This window comes from Myxocyprinus asiaticus, chromosome 43 (assembly GCF_019703515.2).
Source record: "Myxocyprinus asiaticus isolate MX2 ecotype Aquarium Trade chromosome 43, UBuf_Myxa_2, whole genome shotgun sequence".
Classification (NCBI taxonomy): Eukaryota; Metazoa; Chordata; class Actinopteri; order Cypriniformes; family Catostomidae; genus Myxocyprinus; species Myxocyprinus asiaticus.
In genome coordinates this window covers 16,205,551-16,227,530 of record NC_059386.1, presented here as the reverse complement: position 1 = coordinate 16,227,530, position 21,980 = coordinate 16,205,551, and the positions used below count along the sequence as shown (strand labels likewise).

The 21,980-nt window shown below is 38.4% G+C and overlaps 1 protein-coding gene across 12 annotated transcripts in view; it reads right to left on the bottom strand.

The window, feature by feature from the left end:
- The window catches only part of LOC127433159 (protocadherin gamma-C5-like), a 72,015-nt gene that overhangs the window by 14,871 nt on the left and 35,164 nt on the right, over positions 1 to 21,980 (bottom strand). For 2 of the 12 annotated variants that reach the window (XM_051684849.1, XM_051684855.1), the window contains exon 1: positions 18,697 to 21,318. The exons of 8 other annotated variants lie outside the window; for them this stretch is intronic. In XM_051684849.1, coding sequence (XP_051540809.1) covers positions 18,697 to 21,141 — 2,445 coding nt within the window. In that variant the 5' untranslated portion in view covers positions 21,142 to 21,318. Of the gene's footprint in view, positions 1 to 7,592; positions 10,190 to 18,696; positions 21,319 to 21,980 lie in introns of those variants that run through there. 2 more of the 12 variants (XM_051684850.1, XM_051684854.1) reach the window with 1 other exon arrangement.

The following is a 21,980-nucleotide window of genomic DNA, read 5'->3' as shown; positions in this document are numbered from 1 at the left end:
GGACGTTCCCTGTACAGTTTGAAAGGCCAAGTTCGTAATTAAGTTTCTGTCAATTCTGTTTATCTGTTGGCTCTTTATGGTGCTGCTGGGTTTAATGAGTGCAATTTCCTACGACAGACCCTTTTTTCAGTTCCTTTGGTATAATGTAGCGAATCTAAGCTCCAGCTGTTTCCACAAGGGAAAAACCAATGTGCGTTTCGTTTCGCCTCATAACCGTGAGTGTATTCTCTTTCTTAAGCTGATGCTCAAAACTAAAGTGTAAGAGCAGTGCAGACATGTTAAAAGCAGCTATTTGTGTATTTTATTTTACCCCTGTGACATTAAAGGTCCGACAAAAGACCATTTTTATGTGTTTTGCGTCAGATGAGTTGACGACATTTGAGCCAGAGTTGTCAGTCAGCGAGCATTTACTTTGAAGTCCTCGGCATTGTCTCTCGCTCCATGATCCATCGGATTACTACTACACTACAGCTGGGTAATAAAGTTAAAATAACAGCTTCATTAAGGTTGATCACAGCTGAGAGACACAACAGATGAAGTAATCACACATACTCAACCTACCGGAGTTTCTGTGTTGCATGGGAGCAGATGTAAGCATTCAACATGATGGAGGAGAGAAACGAATTGGCTACCGGGAAGGACGGCTGTTTTTTAGATATAGAAAACAGGATGTATTTGACCAAAATTATATTATCATCAGCAAGCAGACAAACAAACGATACTGAATCCAGCTTCTTATTCGCCAGCTTCTTATTTACGCTACAGCTATATCTTGTACTTCTCTGCTTGGGAGTCACAGCAGACGCAGGTAATCTCTCTCTCTCTCTCTCTCTCTCTCTCTCTCTCTCTCTCTCTCTCTCTCTCTCTCTCTCTCTCTCAAACACACACACACACACACACACACACACACACACACTTGTTTCTCCAATAACTTGTTAGAAACAGCTGCCATAGTTACAAGTTCTAAAGTGACGTTTTTGAATTAGCAACAGAGGCTTGTTATATATATATATATATATATATATATATATCTATATATATCTATCATATATATATATATATATATATATATATGTAGATAGATAGATAGATAGATACCAGTGGCAAATTCTCAGGGCCAGCAAAGCCTTCTCTACTTGCCTAACGTGTCAAATAAATAAATATTTTTCATCCTTTCATTCTCAATCACCTTTTTGCCTATGAATTTTCAATCGCTTGCCATTCTTAATTAATCTACAAACAAATAGAGAAAAACGAAAAGTTTATCCAGTCAGAATTTATTCCTTGATGCTTACAAGCAAAGTGTGACAACTATTTCACAAATTGCATGCAGGAAGCAGCACGTGAGTTTGAGCTCCACCCCCTCAGGCCTTCAGAATTTCCACAGAATCCCTCAACAGTGCAAATGAATGAGCAACTAAAGTCAGATTGTTAGATTCATCAGCCAATCAGATTGATTTATTTGTTCTTGGTGGATGTGATCTTTAGGATATGTCCTGGTCTAGGCCTTCTAGCTGGCCTTGAGTGACGCAATCATGCTTTAAGTGATGTACAATTTAAAAGCGAAGAGCGCGAGATCGTCATCACTGCCGCTATCGCCATTGAGAAAGGGATCCTTATGGATTTAAAATCACGAGATGTTCTGCATGACCGTGTGATTGCTTAATTTATTAAACAGGAAAGGAGGACTGATTTTCACTTCAAGTAAATTGGTAAGTGCTTTTTGCATTGTTATAACAACATCAGGAGTTTTTTTAAGTGTAAATTAGGCTGCTTGAGCATTCAGTGTCAGATCAAGTTTTGAAAAGTAGTGCTGCGTTCCATTCAACTCGGAAAATGTTGGATTTTACAACTTCCTACTAGGAAAAGTACAATGGAATGCATCTTAAAGTCAGAATTACAACTTGTAGGCTCGTGCAGAAATTCTGATCTCCGATTTCACCGAGATGCAGGGGCATGATGTCACACAAACATGTCAACACTCAGGGAGATATACAAAGTGATTAACATTCACTTTATTAAGTAATATTGATAAATGAGTTCGTTTCCACATTACATGATATTAAAGATTGTTTAACAAGCGCCTGCAGAAACAGGTGTATAAAACATGGTAAATTATAATCTCTTTTGATAATCGTACACCTGAAGCACAAATGCTAGCGCTGCAGCATTGTTTATCAGTTGGGTTGCAAGGAGACATATCTAATGAGATTCAAACCCCTGCTAAGCTAATGGGAGGGTTGCAGTTCCGAATATCGGGGAATGGAAGGCATTTATGGTCGGAGAGATCAAGTAGGAATATCCCACATCCAACTTGGAATGCAGCATAACCGTGTACCCTGACGAAACGAAATGTGTTGCAAGCAACATTTAAATCGCAAATATTATTAGATATATTTTTCTTCCTTGGTAGATTTATATGAAAAATTATGATTTTTGACGTTCATTTCACAACACAGTCATGCTGCAGTTAAAATTAGGCTTGCTTGAGCATTAAGTTTCGTTTCAAGTTCTGGCTTTCGTGCGTGGACGTGTTTTTAAAATGTCCATTGGTATTACTAGTTGACTGCCACGTAATGTATGATCTTAGTCTTAGTCATTGAGAAACTGTGTTTTCCTAATGGCATGAATCACACTGAAGGCCTAGACTTAAAATGCACGGCCCACGGCTGATATATACTATACTTGAAACGATTTTATTTCTGTGTTTTTAGTTGAGGTTAAATACAAACTTTAGTTAGCTGTTTATGTTGTAAACAACCATTAATATGTGACTAACACGTTTTTATGTCTACTTCAGTCAAATGCATTTTGATGTCCACAAAAGGTGGAAACTAAATAGCATCTAGCTCTATGGGTCCGTGGGAGCAGGAAACAAGGGGTGGGTTTAAAAATTATGCTTTCTTACTGGAGTAAATTACTGTGCTCGGACAAAACACGCACCCACGGCCTCAAGTTGCTGTCCAATCGTGCTGTGGTGCTGAAACTAGCGTCACTCAACCACTTCTAGGCGAATCACTGGAACATGTAAAGAATCTACAAATTATAAATTATTATCTTTCAAAAATCTCTATCTTTCAAAAGTTTGTCTCACCTGTTGGCTCTCGAACGTCCACGCGCTGTCAGATCATGACGCAACAAGAACGTTTTGTGTGTCTGTGAAGTTTGTAGTGCTGCTGGGCTTAACCAGGGTCAAATCACTGAATTCGGACATTGGAGAGAGATAGGAACCAAAAGACTGACTCTGAGACATCATGTCTCCCCCAAGAACCTCAACATATTTAATGGGCCCATCAGTGTTGAGCTGGACCTGAAGGTTTCTGTTGGGATTGTTATATCCAGAATGTGTACACCTCAGAAAGCAGCTTGAACTGCCTCATCCACATTTCACCAGTAAGATGAAAAATGTCATCAGACACAAGGAGACAGAAGCCAAAGAGATGATTAGATATAATGTAATTTTGCCGGTTTTCTTGTCGACTTCCTGTCTGATATTACTGTAGTCTGAAATGGACTCATGAAACCCGTCCTCTATTACTATTTCCACCGTGACTGTGGTGGACTGCACCGGCTCTCCATTATCCTTTATTTCAATCAGCAGTCTCTGTGAGGAGTCATCCTGCTCTGAAACAGAGCGCTTAGTTCTGACCTCTCCTGTAATGAAAATTCACATTGAACAGAGATGTATCCGTGGCCTCCGCGAGCCTGTAAAAAAGCCAGGCATTGTGACCTGAGTCAGCGTCCACTGCTGTTACTTTAGTTACTAGATGTCCTGCTTTAGCAGAACGGGGCATCCTCTGATGAGAAATAGACCCCATGGATGTTGAGGGATAAATAACAGCCGGGACATTATCGCTCTGGTCCAGAATAAACACATGAACTGTGGCATTGCTGCTCAGAGATGGAGAGCCATGGTCTTTAGCCTGAACTACAACATGGAACAGTTTCATTTTCTCATAATCAAATGAGCTCATGCTGTAAATTGTTCCATTTTCAGAATTTATATAAAAATATGATGATGCTGGAACTTGATTTGTACTTGAATCCAGAATTGAGTATGTGAGTATTGCGTTCTTATCTTGATCAATATCAGATGCAGATACAGAAAACAATGAAGCACCTGCCTGGTTATTTTCTATATGTAAACGTTATATGAAGACTGTGAGAATACTGGAGGATTATCATTTGCATCAAACACTTTCACATTTAAAGTTTTGACAGTTTTTAAGGGTGGTACACCTGAGTCGATGGCACCTATTTCTACATTATATTCAGAATTAACCTCATAATCTAGAAACGAGTCCGTTATCAACGAATAATGGTTAAGAAATGAGGATTTCAATTTAAAAGGAACACACGGAGAGACAGATAGCTCAACTTTGCCTTTATTACCAGAGTCCAAATCCTTGACATTAATCAAAGCCACCACAGTTCCAACTGTCGCATTTTCAGGAACAGGACTCTGGTAAAGATGTCAGAATAATATCTGGAGCATTGTCATTCTCATCTATAATGTCTATCTGACTGCCCTTCTAGCTCTGGATTTATTTTGTCTTTAGCACAGAAATCAAACAGATATGATTTTTTTGTCTCGTAATCTAGATTTCCAATTACTTTGATTTCACCGCGTCAACACTAAAAGCATTTCTAACATGTTCAGGCATGTGTGCACTGAATAAATACTGTATTTCACCACTGAGACCTTCATCTAAATCAGTGGCTTTCAGTTTTATCACACTTGAGCCAACAATGGCTGTTTCTAGAGCAGATTCTTTGTATGCAGCAACTTCAAATTTTGGTTCATTGTCATTGATGTCTTGATCAGTTATCTGCCATATAAATGTGCCAGATTTGACTGGATTACCACCATCTAGAGCTGTTAATATTAGTTTGTGAATGGACTGTTTCTCTCTATCTAAAGGTTTTTCAACCACAAGCTCTGGTACTATCCTTCCATCTTTTAGAGTTTTTACATTAAGACGAAAAAAAATGTTATTGCTCAGCGAATAAGTCTTTAAGCTGTTGCCACCAACATTGAGGTCTTCGGCACTTTCAAGGGTAAATCGTGCACCTGGAGGAATCAGTTCAGATATTTTTTATGTACCATCTTTCGTATGGAAGTTCGGTGCATTATCATTAATGTCTTGGATTTCTATTTCTACACGATGCATCTGTAATGGATTCTCAATAACGATCTGCAATGGCATTAGACAACTGACACTTTGTTCGCAGAGTGTCTCTCTGTCTATTCTACTCAACGCATCCTCATTGTGGTGATCAGCCTAATAAATCGTATATGGTCCCTCTCGCTCTCTAGCTCTCATCGTTGTATTCCTCCTTTGGCTAGGGGAGGGAGTAGATCCCTTTGTACTGTCTAAAGCATGACTGGTTCATAGCTAAGCACTCATTTGTCCAACAGTTGCGTTTCTGTTTCTGAAGGACATATCCAGCCTTTGTGGTTTGTATTACTGTCTGCATCTGGTGGAGAACTGTGCTGTAAAATGTTTAATGCAGCAGGTCTCAGGCTTATATATATATATATATATATATATATATATATATATATATATATATATATATATATATAGCGAATTAGACAGGCAAATGTTTGTGCACGCAAACAATGTTCACATAACTGATTATAAGCATTTACACATAAAGTACGATGAAGACGTGTAGGCTAATTATGTTTGGTTGTGAAATACCCAATTTCAATTTTAGGTGTTATTTGATTTTTGCCATGTAAACATTTAGACCTTATATAGAATTTGATAAGACCTCATTTCCATATACCTGTGGTGTCACACTAAATTGTCTGGCTTTGTCAAACTTCTTATTTTTATTTATTTATTTATTTATTTTTAATCAGTGGTTCTCAGCCATTGTCACGGAGTACCTCAGCACTTCAGATTTTGCATTTCTCCTTTATCTGACACTCTTAGTTCAGATCTTGGAGCATCTAATGAGCTGATAAGTTGAATAATGTGTGTTAAATACGGGAGAAATCCAAAAATATTTAGTGTTGGGGTACTCCAGGACCGGGGTTGAAAATCTTTGGTCTAAGTCGTACAGAAAGCATAAGGAAAATGTGCCGGCTGATGATGCTGACTGCTGTCCAACATGGTGGTGCTGAATTAAACCACACAGGGCCTCCTTTCCCAATAAATATTGATCTTAGCGATTAAGAGCGTTTTCTACGAGCAAGAGAGACGCTGTCCATAAACGTGAAGTGCTGAAATGTGACCGTATAGTGCTGCTCATCATTGTAACTTCATTATATTTGTTGCGTCTCTTTAAAAACGTGTGTAATTTACCTCGCTGGAAATATTTAAAAATATTTTCTTAAATGGATAACATAATTCACTACATAATTGCATTTTGTTTTGTGCAGAACGATACATTTATTTTACACAGTCACTGCTTCGTTCATCAGATGTGCATTTTAATATTTCGTTTTCAAACATTGCTCTGTATGTCGAGATTAAATCTTCCTGGATCAGTGAAGAGAGCGGAGGCCCTGTGTATGGTCCTGCTAATGACAACAAGCATTAATTGAATATAACGAGGTTCACCGTATTATTGCGGAGCGCAAAATAAGGAGACACGTGGAAGCTGTGCTTGAGGGGCATTCACCAATCAAAAGGAGGACTGCTCTTTACTCCAAAAGTTATAACGGTAACAGCAATACTACACAAAATGTGCGGTACTACACAACACGTGGTGCGGACGAGTGCGCCCTTAGGTGTCAGAGAGGAAGAAGAGACGAGGATGAGGAGACAATATACTGTACGGACGATTTTCATGCACGGCAGCAAGTTATTGACTTTTTTCCTTCTCTCTCTGACTATAATTTTTAAAGTTCTCTGCAACATTCATGCCATTACTTTGTTGTTACCAACTAGTCCACAAATAACTTTTATTTGTTTACTTATTAATTTATCTGTTCATCCAATATTGACTAACAATTTTATGTATTTACTTTTATTATTATTATTAATATTATTATTATTATTATTATTATATCAGCCTTGTCGGTTAAAAAATAATTAATAAAATAAAAAATGTATGTATATTGATATTTAATGCGCAGTAATTGTAGCTGTATGTATTTAAATTGTATTAGGTGTAATTTCGCGTTTGTCCTGCAGGTGTCTGCATAAGTCTGTGTTCTTATGATACTCTTAGCGGTGTATGAGTACTCCAGAGCACTCCTTAATCTACGAGCATTTTCAAGTACTACTCAAGTTACAATGCTTTTGGGAAACGAAGCCCTGACTGTTTCTCACCCACTCGTATCTCTCTCTCTCATTCTCTCTCTCTCTCTCTCTCTCTCTCTCTCTCTCTCTCTCTCTCTCTCTCTCTCACGCGCGCACGCTCGAACACTCACATTAACAGACATTTGAAACAAAACACTTTATAAAGTTTATCTACAGGCCTAAAGTTTCAACAAGATATCTACGTCACAAATTAGAGAACTCTAAACCATATAAATGTACCTATTTTAAATTACGTTTCTGAACTGTCTTGAAGAATAAAATTATCATATGCAGTTCTCCGTATCTTTGCTGATTTCATAATGTTCTGTGTCTCACCTGTTGACACTCGAACGTCCAAGCGCTGTCTGGTAAAGACGCATCAAGCACGTTTAGCGTGTCTGTGAAGTTTGTGGTGCTGTTGGGCTTAACGAGGGTCAAATCACTGAATTCTGACATCGGAGAGAGATAGGACCCAAAAGACTGACTCTGAGACATCATGTCTCCTCCCAGAACCTCCACATATTTAATGGGCCCGTCAGTGTTGAGCTGGATCTGAAGGTTTCTGTTGGGATTGTTATATCCAGAATGTGTGCGCCTCAAACAGCAGCTTGAGCTGCCTCTACTGCCTCGCGCACATTTCACCAGTAAGATGAAAAACGTCATTAGACACAACAAGGAGACAGAAGCCAAAGAGATGATTAGATATAAAGTAATTTTGCCGGTTTTCTTGTCGACTTCCGGTCTGATCTTTCTAAAGTCTGAAATGGGCTCATGAAACCCGTCCTCTATTAGTATTTCCACTGTGACTGTGGTGGACTGCACCGGCTCTCCATTATCCTTTATTTCAATCAGCAGTCTCTGTGAGGAGTCATCCTGCTCTGAAACAGAGCGCTTAGTCCTCACCTCTCCTGTATGTAAATTCACACTGAACAGAGACGCGTCCGTGGCCTCCGCGAGCCTGTAAAAAAGCCAGGCATTGTGACCCGAGTCAGCGTCCACTGCTGTTACTTTAGTAACAAGATGTCCTGCTTTAGCAGAACGGGGCATCCTCTGATGAGAAATAGACCCCATGGATGTTGAGGGGTAAATAACAGCCGGGACATTATCGTTCTGGTCCAGAATAAATATATGAACTGTGGTGTTGCTGCTCAGAGATGGAGAGCCATGGTCTTTAGCTTGAACTATAACACTAAACAATTTCATTTTCTCATAATCAAATGAGCTCATGCTGTAAATTGTTCCATTCTCAGAATTTATATAAAAATATGATGATGCTGGAACTTGATTTGTACTTGAATCCAGAATTGAGTATGTGAGTATTGCGTTCTTATCTTGATCAATATCAGACGCAGATACAGAAAACAATGAAGCACCTGCCTGGTTATTTTCTTTTATGTAAACGTTATATGAAGACTGTGAGAATACTGGAGGATTATCATTTGCATCAAACACTTTCACATTTAACGTTTTGACAGTTTTTATGGGTGGTACACCTGAGTCGATGGCACCTATTTCTACATTATATTCAGAATTAACTTCACGATCTAGAAACGAGTCCGTTATCAACGAATAATGGTTAAGAAATGAGGATTTCAATTTAAAAGGAACACCCGGAGATACAGATAGCTCAACTTTCCCATTATTACCAGAGTCCAAATCCTTGACGTTAATCAAAGCCACCACAGTTCCGACTGTCGCATTTTCAGGAACAGGACTCGGTAAAGATGTCAGAATAATATCTGGAGCATTGTCATTCTCATCTATAATGTCTATCTGAACCGACGACTGCCCTTCTAGCTCAGGATTCCCTTTGTCTTTAGCACAGACATCAAACGTATATGATTTTTGTGTCTCGTAATCTAGATTTCCAATTACTTTGATTTCACCGGTTTCAGCGTCAACACTAAAAGCATTTCTAATATGTTCAGGCGTGTGCGCACCGAATAAATACTGTATTTCACCATTGAGACCTTCATCTAAGTCAGTGGCTTTCAGTTTTATCACACTTGAGCCAACAATGGCTGTTTCTAGAACAGATGCTTTGTATGAAGCAACTTCAAATTTTGGTTCATTGTCATTGATGTCTTGAACAATTATCTGCAATATAGATGTGCCAGATTTGACTGGATTACCACCATCTAGAGCTGTTAATATTAGTTTGTGAATGGACTGTTTCTCTCTATCTAAAGGTTTTTCAACCACAAGCTCTGGTACTATCCTTCCATCTTTTAGAGTTTTTACATTAAGACGAAAAAAATTGTTATTGCTCAGCGAATAAGTCTTTAAGCTGTTGCCACCAACATCGAGGTCTTCGGCACTTTCAAGGGTAAATCGTGCACCTGGAGCAATCAGTTCAGATATTTTTAACGTACCATCTTTCGTATGGAAGTTCGGTGCATTATCATTAATGTCTTGGATTTCTATTTCTACTCGATGCATCTGTAATGGATTCTCAATAACGATCTGCAATGGCATTAGACAACTGACGCTTTGTCCACAGAGTGTCTCTCTGTCTATTCTTCCATTAACGACCAGATCACCCTTCCCTGAATCTACATTGAAATATTGGTTATTGGCCTCGGATGCTATCCGTAACTTAAGCTCGGCGATACCTGAAATGTCCAAACCAAGATCCTTAGCAATATTCCCAACGATAGATCCTTCCTTTAACTCTTCAGGAATTGTGTAGCGAATCTGCGCTCCAACTGTATTCCACAACAGAGAGAAACCGAACAGCCAAAGCGCTGCCCATTTCCACCCTCCGATCCTCCTGGGTCTCATTTCTCTGCTGCGCTTGATATTCCCATCAACAAAGCTGTTTCTTAAATCCAAAGATAAACGAAATATTATTCTTCATTTCCAAATAACGATGTCTACTCAACGCATCCTCGTTGTGGTGATCAGCCTAATAAATCGTGCATGTTCCCTCTCGCTCTCTAGCTCTCATCGTTGTATTCCTCCTTTGGCTAGGGGAGGGAGTAGATCCCTTTGTACTGTCTAAAGCATGACTGGTTCAGAGCTAAGCACTCATTCGTCCAATAGTTGCGTTTATTTTTCTGAATGACATATCCAGCCTTTGTGGTTTGTGTTACTGTCTGCATCTGGTGGAGTATTGTGCTGTAAAATGTTTAATGCAGCTGGTCTCAGACTTTATATAATAAACATTTGCCTGTCTAATTCGTTATATATATATATATATATATATATATATATATATATATATATATATATATATATATATATATATATATATATAATTATGTTTGGTTGTGAAATACCCAATTTCAATTTTAGGTGTTATTTGATTTTTGCCATGTAAACATTTAGACCTTATATAGAATTTGATAAGATCTCATTTCCAAATACCTGTGGTGTCCCACTAAATTGTCTGGCTTTGTCAAACTTCTTATTTGTTAATCAGTGGTTCTCAGCCATTGTTACGGATTACCTCAGCACTTCAGATTTCGCATTTCTCCTTTATCTGACACTCTTATTTTAGATCTTGGAGCATCTAATGAGCTGATAAGTTGAATAATGTGTGTTAAATACGGAAGAATTCCAAAAACATGAAGTGTTGGGGTACTCCAGGACCGGGGTTGAAAATCTTTGGTCTAAGTCGTACAGAAAGCATAAGGAAAATGTGCCGGCTGATGATGCTGACTGCTGTCCAACATGGTGGTGCTGAATTAAACCACACAGGGCCTCCTTTCCCAATAAATATTGATCTTAGCTGTTAAGAGTGCAGACGAGTGCGCCCTTAGGCGTCAGAGAGGAAGAAGAGATGAGGATGAGGAGACAATATACTATACGTACGATTTTCATGCACGGCAGCAAGTTATTGACATTTTTCCTTCTCTCTCTGATTGTATTTTTTAAATTTCTCTGCAACAATCATCCCACCACTTTTTTGTTACCAACTAGTCCACAAATAACTTTTATTTGTTTACTTATTAATGTATCTGTTCATGCAATACTGACTAACCATTTTATGCATTTACTATTATTATTATTATTATTATATCTGCCTTGTCTTTTAAAAAAAACAAAAAATGTATGATATTAAAATGCGCAGTAATTGTAGCTATATACAGGTGCATCTCAATAAATTAGAATGTCGTGGAAAACTTCATTTATTTCAGTAATTCAACTCAAATTGTGAAACTCGTGTATTAAATAAATTCAATGCACACAGACTGAAGTAGTTTAAGTCTTTGGTTGTTTTAATTGTGATGATTTTAGCTCACATTTAACAAAAACCCACCAATTCACTATCTCAAAAAATTAGAATATGGTGACATGCCAATCAGCTAATCAACTCAAAACACCTGCAAAGGTTTCCCGAGCCTTCAAAATGGTCTCTCAGTTTGGTTCACTAGGCTACACAATCATGGGGAAGACTGCTGATCTGACAGTTGTCCAGAAGACAATCATTGACACCCTTCACAAGGAGGGTAAGCCACAAACATTCATTGCCAAAGAAGCTGGCTGTTCACAGAGTGCTGTATCCAAGCATGTTAACAGAAAGTTGAGTGGAAGGAAAAAGTTTGGAAGAAAAAGATGCACAACCAACCGAGAGAACCGCAGCCTTATGAGGATTGTCAAGCAAAATCGATTCAAGAATTTGGGTGAACTTCACAAGGAATTGACTGAGGCTGGGGTCAAGGCATCAAGAGCCACCACACACAGACGTGTCAAGGAATTTGGCTACAGTTGTCGTATTCCTCTTGTTAAGCCACTCCTGAACCACAGACAACGTCAGAGGCATCTTACCTGGGCTAAGGAGAAGAAGAACTGGACTGTTGCCCAGTGGTCCTAAGTCCTCTTTTCAGATGAGAGCAAGTTTTGTATTTCATTTGGAAACCAAGGTCCTAGAGTCTGGAGGAAGGGTGGAGAAGCTCATAGCCCAAGTTGCTTGAAGTCCAGTGTTAAGTTTCCACAGTCTGTGATGATTTGGGGTGCAATGTCATCTGCTGGTGTTGGTCCATTGTGTTTTTTGAAAACCAAAGTCACTGCACCCGTTTACCAAGAAATTTTGGAGCACTTCATGCTTCCTTCTGCTGACCAGCTTTTTAAAGATGCTGATTTCATTTTCCAGCAGGATTTGGCACCTGCCCACACTGCCAAAAGCACCAAAAGTTGGTTAAATGACCATGGTGTTGGTGTGCTTGACTGGCCAGCAAACTCACCAGACTTGAACCCCACAGAGAATCTATGGGGTATTGTCAAGAGGAAAATGAGAAACAAGAGACCAAAAAATGCAGATGAGCTGAAGGCCACTGTCAAAGAAACCTGGGCTTCCATACCACCTCGGCAGTGCCACAAACTGATCACCTCCATGCCACGCCAAATTGAGGCAGTAATTAAAGCAAAAGGAGCCCCTACCAAGTATTGAGTACATATACAGTAAATGAACATACTTTCCAGAAGGCCAACAATTCACTATAAATGTTTTTTTTTTATTGGTCTTATGATGTATTCTAATTTTTTGAGATAGTGAATTGGTGGGTTTTTGTTAAATGTGAGCCAAAATCATCACAATTAAAAGAACCAAAGACTTAAACTACTTCAGTCTGTGTGCATTGAATTTATTTAATACACGAGTTTCACAATTTGAGTTGAATTACTGAAATAAATGAACTTTTCCACGACATTCTAATTTATTGAGATGCACCTGTATATTTAAATTGTATTAGGTGTAATTTCGCGTTTGTCCTGCAGGTGTCTGCATAAGTCTGTGTTCTTATGATACTCTTAGCGGTGTATGAGTACTCCAGAGCACTCGTTAATCTACGAGCATTTTCAAGTACTACTCAAGTTACAATGCTTTTGGGAAACGAGGCCCTGACTGTTTCTCACCCACTCGTCTCTCTCTCTCTCTCTCTCTCTCTCTCTCTCTCTCTCTCTCTCTCTCTCTCTCTCTCTCTCTCTCTCTCGCTCTCTCTCTCTCTCTCTCATGCGCATGCGTGAGTGTTTGCTGAGTGAGTGTGGAGAACGTGTGAGCGTGGGCCATGGGTGTATTTTGTCAGCTTCAAAAATGAATAATGCTAATGTCGTATTTCTAAGTAATATAGACAAAGCATGATGGTTTGTTTACGCCTGTTCTTCCTTTACCAATGCCATCCAAAAAAGTGACAATATCTAATGTTCCACCGTTTATCAGTGATCGTTTATTAACACAATCTCTTTCCCGTTACGGCAAGTTTGTATCTCCGATTTAAAAAATACCGATTGGTAGCGGATCTCCTTTGTTAAAACACGTAGTTTCTTTTAGGAGATTTGCCTACATGATTGTGAAAGACGACGCTGAGTTAGACCTTACGTTTAAATTCGACTATGTTGTTTTTGCGACAACAGGGAAAATGAAATGTTTCGGTTGCAATAAAATGGGACATCTAGTGCGTGATTGCCCTGATAAAACTGAAAAACCAGCAACGGAGCATATTATAAATGATGCAACTGTTCCACCCGAGACAAATCAACCTATGTTAAACAGTACAGAGCCAGACGCGATTGCGGCAGAAGGAACTGAGCCTGAGCCGACTACATCAGAGCTACAAAGGGTAAATCAGGTTTATTCTGAGATAATTGAAAAGAAGGGGTCGTTTAACAATAAGGCTCTTTTGATAACGGACTTACCTTGTCAGATCGAAAAATCAGTTGTTTGGACAGTAACGCCTTAAACAAGGTGTCAGAGATCTCCCAAAGTGAGGGAGAAAAACAGTCTTTGGTAGTGCAAATATGTGAGAATGACAGCATTGACATAGAAGCAGAACATACACTGTTTAAAATACCATTAAAACGAAAGAAAAGTGACAATAACTGTGAGCTGAGACCTATAAAGAAAACAGATGTAATTGAATGTGAGGACCAGGGTGACACAGAGAGTGACAGTGAATCAGATTCTAGCCCCTCTCTTTCGATTATGAAGTGGAAGATATAAAACTGTTTCTCAAAGCAACAAAAACAGAAGAGGGGTACGAGTGAGCGAATATTTTCCTGACCGGAAACAATTCATTGAAAAGTCAAGATGTCTGATGGCTGAAGGTTTTATTTATTTATTTTTTTTACTAATAAAGACATTTACAGTTTAAAGAATCTAGTGAGAAAACTCAATACTGAAATGAGCAATGATGGTGGTGAAAAATGTTAATTAATGATAATCAGTGGTTTGTTTTTACTGTCATGTTTTTTATTCCTTATGGGTGAAGTTAGTGTTGCTTCAGTGAATGTAAATGGGGCAAGAGATGTGAGAAAAAGAGTAATGTTATACGAAATAGTTAAACAGAAAAAAAAAATAGATATTGTTTTCCTTCAAGAACCTCGCAGTAATTTAAAGAAGGCTGCAGACTGGGCAAGAGAATGGGACAGCATCTCTATTTTAAGTCACTACACTGCTGTCAGTGGAGGTGTTGCTGTTTTATTTTCTAAAAACTTCAAACCAGTTTCTTATGATGTTGAAGATATTATAAAGGGCAGACTTTTGAAGGTTAGAGCTTTATTTGAAAATCATGTTTTTGTTTTTATTTGTGTATATGTCCCTACCTCAGAAGTTGAAAGAATGCTGTTTTTAAATACTCTCAATTTAACCCTGCAGAACTGTAATAGTGAAGATTCTTTGTTTCTGGGAGGGGATTTTAATTGTACAGAACAAAATTTTGATAGGAATCACATGGAGCCCCATGTACCATCCCGTAAGAGACTTATCCAAGTCATTAAAACACATGAGCTGTGTGATGTATGGAGACATGTTAATGGTAATCTAAGACAATATACTTGGTCTCATACCTGTGACAATGTTCTTTCTTTAGCTAGGTTGGATAGATTTTATGGTTTAAACATCAATGTGGTATTTTTAGCAAATGTTTTATTGTCCCAGTTAGTTTTTCTGATCATAATATGATGTGCTGTTCTTTTATTTTGAAATCTATTAAACCAAATAGTTCTTATTGGCATTTTAACTGTTCTTTGTTAAATGATAAAAAATTTAAAGACACTTTTAAATATTTTTGAGAAACTTTTAGAGCTACAAAGAACTCTTTCCAATCTTTGAGACAGTGGTGGGATTATTGGTAAAGTACAAGTTAAACAGTTTTGTCAACAGCATACTCGAAATATCACTGTACAGTTATCGGAATCTATGAAAAACTTGGAGACATCAATAGATAAACTTCAAGAGTTAGCCAAATTAACTGGGGAGAATAATGTTTTGGAAGCTCTTTCAATAAAAAAAACTCAACTTGGTGATCTTTTAGGGGTTAAGGTGCAAGGAGCTCTAGTTCGGTCCCGTTTTTAGAATATTGACCAAATGGATGCTCCAACTAAATTTTTCTTTAATATGGAAAAAAAGAATGGACAGAAAAGATTAATTCACACGCTACGCTCCGAATCTGGCATGTTACTATCTGACCCCATTGACATTAGAAAGAGAGCAGTTTGTTTCTATGAAAAGCTGTACAGCTGTGAATGTGTTGCAGAGCCTGACATTGACAATGTTTTTTTTGTTTTTTTTTAAACTTGACACAGGTGTCTAAGAAGGCCAACACGAAACTCGGTAAGGCCTTGAGCCTGAAAGAGTTGTATAAGGCCCTTCAGGGCATGGAATCTGGGAAGGCTCCTGGCATCGATGGTCTCCCAGTAGACTTTTATAAGTCTTTCTGAACAGTGTTGGGGGAGGATTTGCTCGCGGTGCTCGATGAAAGCTTGGCTGAAGGGTGGCTGCCATTGAGCTGCCGTAGAGCAGTTCTTACCCTCCTCCCAAAAAAAGGAGACCTGACAGATATCAAGAACTGGCGCCCTGTGTCCCTGCTTTGTACAGATTACAAACTGGTCTCTAAAACTTTAGCAAATAGACTGATAGAAGTAATGGAGCAAGTCATTCATCCGGACCAGAGCTATTACATACCTGGTAGGTCTATTTTTGATAATATTTCTTTAGTGCAGGATATTCTAGAGGTCTCTAAATTGTTTAATTTAAATTGTGCCTTGTTTTCTCTGGATCAAGAGAAAGCATTTGATCGAGTTGAACATAATTACTTCTGGAAAACTTTAACAGCTTTTGGATTCTGCCAAGATTTTGTGGAAATGATTAGAATACTGTACACTGATGTTGAGAGTGTGCTGAAAGTAAACGGTGGCTTATGCACTCCTTTCAAGGTTGGCAGAGGTGTCAGACAAGGATGTTCATTGTCAGGAATGCTTTATTCAATTGCCATAGAACCATTTTTGAAGCATATAAGGGTAAAGCTGAATGGGTTACATATACCTGGTTTTAATTGTAACATTCATTTATCAGCGTACGCTGATGATGTTATGGTAATGGTCAATAGTCAAAAAGATATAGAGATTTTGACAAAATTACTTGAAGATTTTAAAGTTTTATCTTCTGCTAAAATAAACTGGAACAAAAGTGAAGCTTTAATGTGTGGAAAGTGGATGGGGGAGGAGCTAAGACTTCCTGATGGTTTACTTTGGAGTAAAGGGGGTTTTAAATATTTGGGGGGGTTTTTAGGAACTGAGACCATTGTACAGAAAAATTGGGATGGGATTGTTGAAAAAGTTAAAGGACGATTAGCTAAATGGAAATGGCTGGCCCCAAACATGTCTTATAAAGGGCGTACTTTAGTTATTAATAATTTAATTGCATCCTCTCTCTGGCATAAGCTGGCATGTATAGATCCACCTTTAAAACTGATGACTGAAATTCAAGCCTTACTGGTGGACTTTTTTTGGATAAATTACACTGGATAACTAAGAGCATTTTATTTTCGTCTAAAGAAGAAGGTGGACAGGGACTGTTAAACTTGTTAGACTGTTAGAACAGCAGCTTTCCGTCTGCAATTTATACAAAGAGTTCTTTCAGGGTCAAGTGACTTTAGTTGGAGAGCGGCTGCATGTGCCATTTTAAGGAGCCTGGGAGGCCTACAGTTGGATAAATCTCTCTACTTTTTAGACCCCCTAAAACTGGACACTTCCAAAATGCCAATTTTTTATTGCAGTCTTTTTCAAGTATGGAGTCTTTTTCATCAACAAAGGACACCGTGCATGAAATCACTCTTCAGGTTGTTAAGCGAACCCATAATACATGGAACCCGTTTGGATATTTCTGCGGTTGAACACACTTTTCCTAGATTAAACAATATACTTTGCAAATCCAAGATCACCACCTTGAATCTTCTGTTAAATGTGGCTGGACCTAATTTTATGAACAGTGAACAAGTGGCTTCTCATTTGGGAATTTTTTCAACCCATATAATTGCTCAACTGTTAGCAAAGTGGCAGTCTGCTCTTACAGATGAAGAGAGACAATTATTAGCAGACTATTGTGCAGGGGTAAAAGCTCCTAACGCTGAGGACCCTTGTCCGGCTATATACTTGTATCACAAACTAGATGATTGTATGGGTATATTTTTAAAAACTGGGTAGTCTTTGTGTTTAGATTTATTTTCGGTTACGGGGAAAATCTTGTACAAAGTTTGTGTTTTGGTTTTTAATAAGAAGATTTTAGATAACAAAGTGGATACACCATGGCGTTCTTTCTTAAATCTGGATGATAATGTTAAGCCTGAATGGAGAATTTTGTATAAGCCACCATTAACGAAGAGAGTAGGAGACATACAATGGAGGGTTCTCCATGGAGCAATAGCTGTTAATGCTTTTATTTCGGTTTTAAATCCTGAGGTGAGCTCTGAATATCCTTTTTGTTTTAAAAGAGAAACAGTTTTTCATGCTTTTATGGAGTGTTCTAGACTAAAGCCCTTATTTATTGTATTAAGAAATTTATTTGATGTTTTTAATGAAACATTTTCTATAGAAATTTTTGTTTTGGGTGCTAAATATGCGCAGAAAAGACGAATGGATTGTCAATTATTGAATTTTATCTTGGGTCAAGCTAAATTAGCTATCTACTCAAGTAGGAAAAATAGGATTGAATGTTACTGTCTTGTTTTCAACTCTTGATAAGTCTAGAGTGTTGATTGATTTTTTTTCTTTTGAACTAAAATGGTGTAGCAAAGGTGCATTGTGTTTTGTGTTTGAATATATATTGTTTTTCACACATTTTTTGTAATCTTATCTTTACTTTTCTCTATGAGATGATTTATATTTTGTAAACTGTGTTTTTTGTTTTAATTTTTTGTAATAAAGATAATTTAATTTCTCAGTTCTCTCTCTCTCTCTCTCTCTCTCTCTCTCTCTCTCTCTCTCTCTCTCACGCGCGCGCACGCACGCACACTCACATTAACAGACGCCTTAAACAAAACACTTCATAAAGTTTATCTACAGGCCTAAAGTTTCAACAAGATATCTACGTCACAAATTAGAGAACTCTAAACCATATAAATGTACCTATATTAAATTTACGTTTCTGAACTGTCTTGAAGAATAAAATTATCATATGCAGTTCTCCATATTTTTGCTGATTTCATAATGTTCTGTGTCTCACCTGTTGACACTCGAACGTCCAAGCGCTGTCTGGTAAAGACGCATCAAGCACGTTTAGCGTGTCTGTGAAGTTTGTGGTGCTGCTGGGTTTAACGAGGGTCAAATCACTGAATTCTGACACTGGAGAGAGATAGGACCCAAAAGACTGACTCTGAGACATCATGTCTCCTCCCAGAACCTCCACATATTTAATGGGCCCATCAGTGTTGAGCTGGATCTGAAGGTTTCTGTTGGGATTGTTATATCCAGAATGTGTGCGCCTCAAACAGCAGCTTGAGCTGCCTCTACTGCCTCGCGCACATTTCACCAGTAAAATGAAAAACGTCATCAGACACAACAAGGAGACAGAAGCCAAAGAGATAATTAGATATAATGTAATTTTGCCGGTTTTCTTGTCGACTTCCGGTCTGATCTTTCTAAAGTCTGAAATGGGCTCACGAAACCCGTCCTCTATTACTATTTCCACTGTGACTGTGGTGGACTGCACCGGCTCTCCATTATCCTTTATTTCAATCAGCAGTCTCTGTGAGGAGTCATCCTGCTCTGAAACAGAGCGCTTAGTCCTCACCTCTCCTGTATGTAAATTCACATTGAACAGAGATGTATCCGTGGCCTCCGCGAGCCTGTAAAAAAGCCAGGCATTGTGACCCGAGTCAGCGTCCACTGCTGTTACTTTAGTTACAAGATGTCCTGCTTTAGCAGAACGGGGCATCCTCTGATGAGAAATAGACCCCGTGGATGTTGAGGGGTAAATAACAGCCGGGACATTATCGTTCTGGTCCAGAATAAATACATGAACTGTGGTGTTGCTGCTCAGAGATGGAGAGCCATGGTCTTTAGCTTGAACTATAACACTGAACAGTTTCATTTTCTCATAATCAAATGAGCTCATGCTGTAAATTGTTCCATTTTCAGAATTTATATAAAAATATGATGATGCTGGAACTTGATTTGTACTTGAATCCAGAATTGAGTATGTGAGTATTGCGTTCTTATCTTGATCAATATCAGACGCAGATACAGAAAACAATGAAGCACCTGCCTGGTTATTTTCTTTTATGTAAACGTTATATGAAGACTGTGAGAATACTGGAGGATTATCATTCACATCAAATACTTTTATATTGACAGTCTTGACAGATTTTAAAGGTGGTACACCGGAGTCCGTGGCCACTATTTCTACATTATATTCAGAATTAACTTCACGATCTAGAAACGAGTCCGTTATCAACGAATAATGGTTATCAAAAGATGGTTTCAATTTAAAAGGAACACCGGGGGAGACAGTTAGCTCAACTTTCCCATTATTACCAGAGTCCAAATCCTTGACGTTAATCAAAGCCACCACAGTTCCGACTGTCGCATTTTCAGGAACAGGACTCGGTAAAGATGTCAGAATAATATCTGGAGGGTTGTCGTTTTCATCTATAATGTCTATCTGAACCGACGACTGCCCTTCTAGCTCTGGATTCCCTTTGTCTTTAGCACAGACATCAAACGTATATGATTTTTGTGTCTCGTAATCTAAATGACTAATGACTGTAATTTCACCGGTTTCAGCGTTTACATTAAAAGCAGTTCTTACATGTTCAGGCGTGTGCGCACCGAATAAATACTGTATTTCACCATTGAGACCTTCATCCAAGTCAGTGGCTTTTATTTTAATCACACTTGAGCCAACAATCGCGTTTTCTAGAACAGAGGCTTTATACGAGGAAACCTCAAATTTTGGTTCATTGTCATTAAAATCCTGAACAATTATCTGCAATATAGATGTGCCAGATTTGACCGGATTACCGCCATCTATAGCTGTTAATATAAGACTATGAATAGCCTGTTTCTCTCTGTCTATAGGTTTTTCAAGAACTAGCTCTGGTACTTGTCCACCGTTTTTAAGAGCTTTTAAATTCAGACGGAAGAAATTGTTATTGCTCAACGAATAGGATTTAAGGCTATTGCTGCCAACATCGAGGTCTTCGGCACTTTCAAGGGTAAATCGTGCGCCTGGAGCAGTCAATTCAGAAATTTTTAATATGCCATCTTTTGTGTTGAAGATCGGTGCATTGTCATTAATGTCTTGTATATCTATGTCTACTTTATGCAACTGTAATGGATTCTCAATAACGATCTGCAATGGCATTAGACAACTGACTCTTTGTCCACAGAGCGTCTCTCTGTCTATTCTTCCATTAACTACCAGATCACCCTTCCCTGAATCTACATTGAAATATTGGTTATTGGCCTCGGATGCTATCCGTAACTTACGCTCGGCGATATCTGAAATGTCCAAACCAAGATCCTTAGCAATATTCCCAATGATAGATCCTTCCTTTAACTCTTCAGGAATTGTGTAGCGAATCTGCGCTCCAACTGTATTCCACAACAGAGAGAAACCGAACAGCCAAAGCGCTGCCCATTTCCACCCTCCGATCCTCCTGGGTCTCATTTCTCTGCTGCGCTTGTTATTCCCATGAACAGATCTTTATCTTACATCCACCGGTAATCAAAATGTTATTCTTCATTTTCAAATAATTACATATCATACTCAACGCATCCTCGTTGTGATGATCAGTCTTACAAATCGTACATGTTTCCTTTAGCTCCACCGCACTCTCATGCCTCTCTTGTTGGGGGAGTGAGTAGATCCCTTTGTATAGTCTTAGACATGACTGGTACAGAACTAACCGCCCCCTCGACCAATAGAGGCTTTGCTTTTTATTAGTCATACTCCACCCTCTATGGTTGTGGATACGGCATCTGCTGAAGGATTATTCTAGAATATTTTTAGTGCAGCTATTCTTTCAGAATACATTTTTAGTGGGGCTTTTGTGTGTGTGTGTGTGTGTGTGTGTACCCAAACAGCGTTCAAATAATAGGTTATAATTTGAAAATAGCAAAAGATACACAGTGGAATAATGCTTGGTTGTGTTCTTAAAATTAATTGGAAAACATTTTTCAAACAGTTTTAAATGTGCAGTTAGAATTTTTGTATATAACATTATTTTTCTTTCTTTATTTAGCCTTTAATGATTATTTTCCAAATACCATAAACCTGTTTAATACATGTGTTAAAACGCCTAGTTTTGTGTTTTTCATAATCGTATAGAAAAAAGAAATATTTCAGCCATTGTTGTTAAACGATGTCCAAAATGGTGGTTCTGAAATAAACCAAAGTAGTTGTTTCTCTCCCTAACCATCTTCCCCAGCTCTCTCTCTCTCTCTCACACACACACACACAGAGAGAGAGAGAGAGAGAGAGAGAGAGAGAGAGAGAGAGAGAGAAAC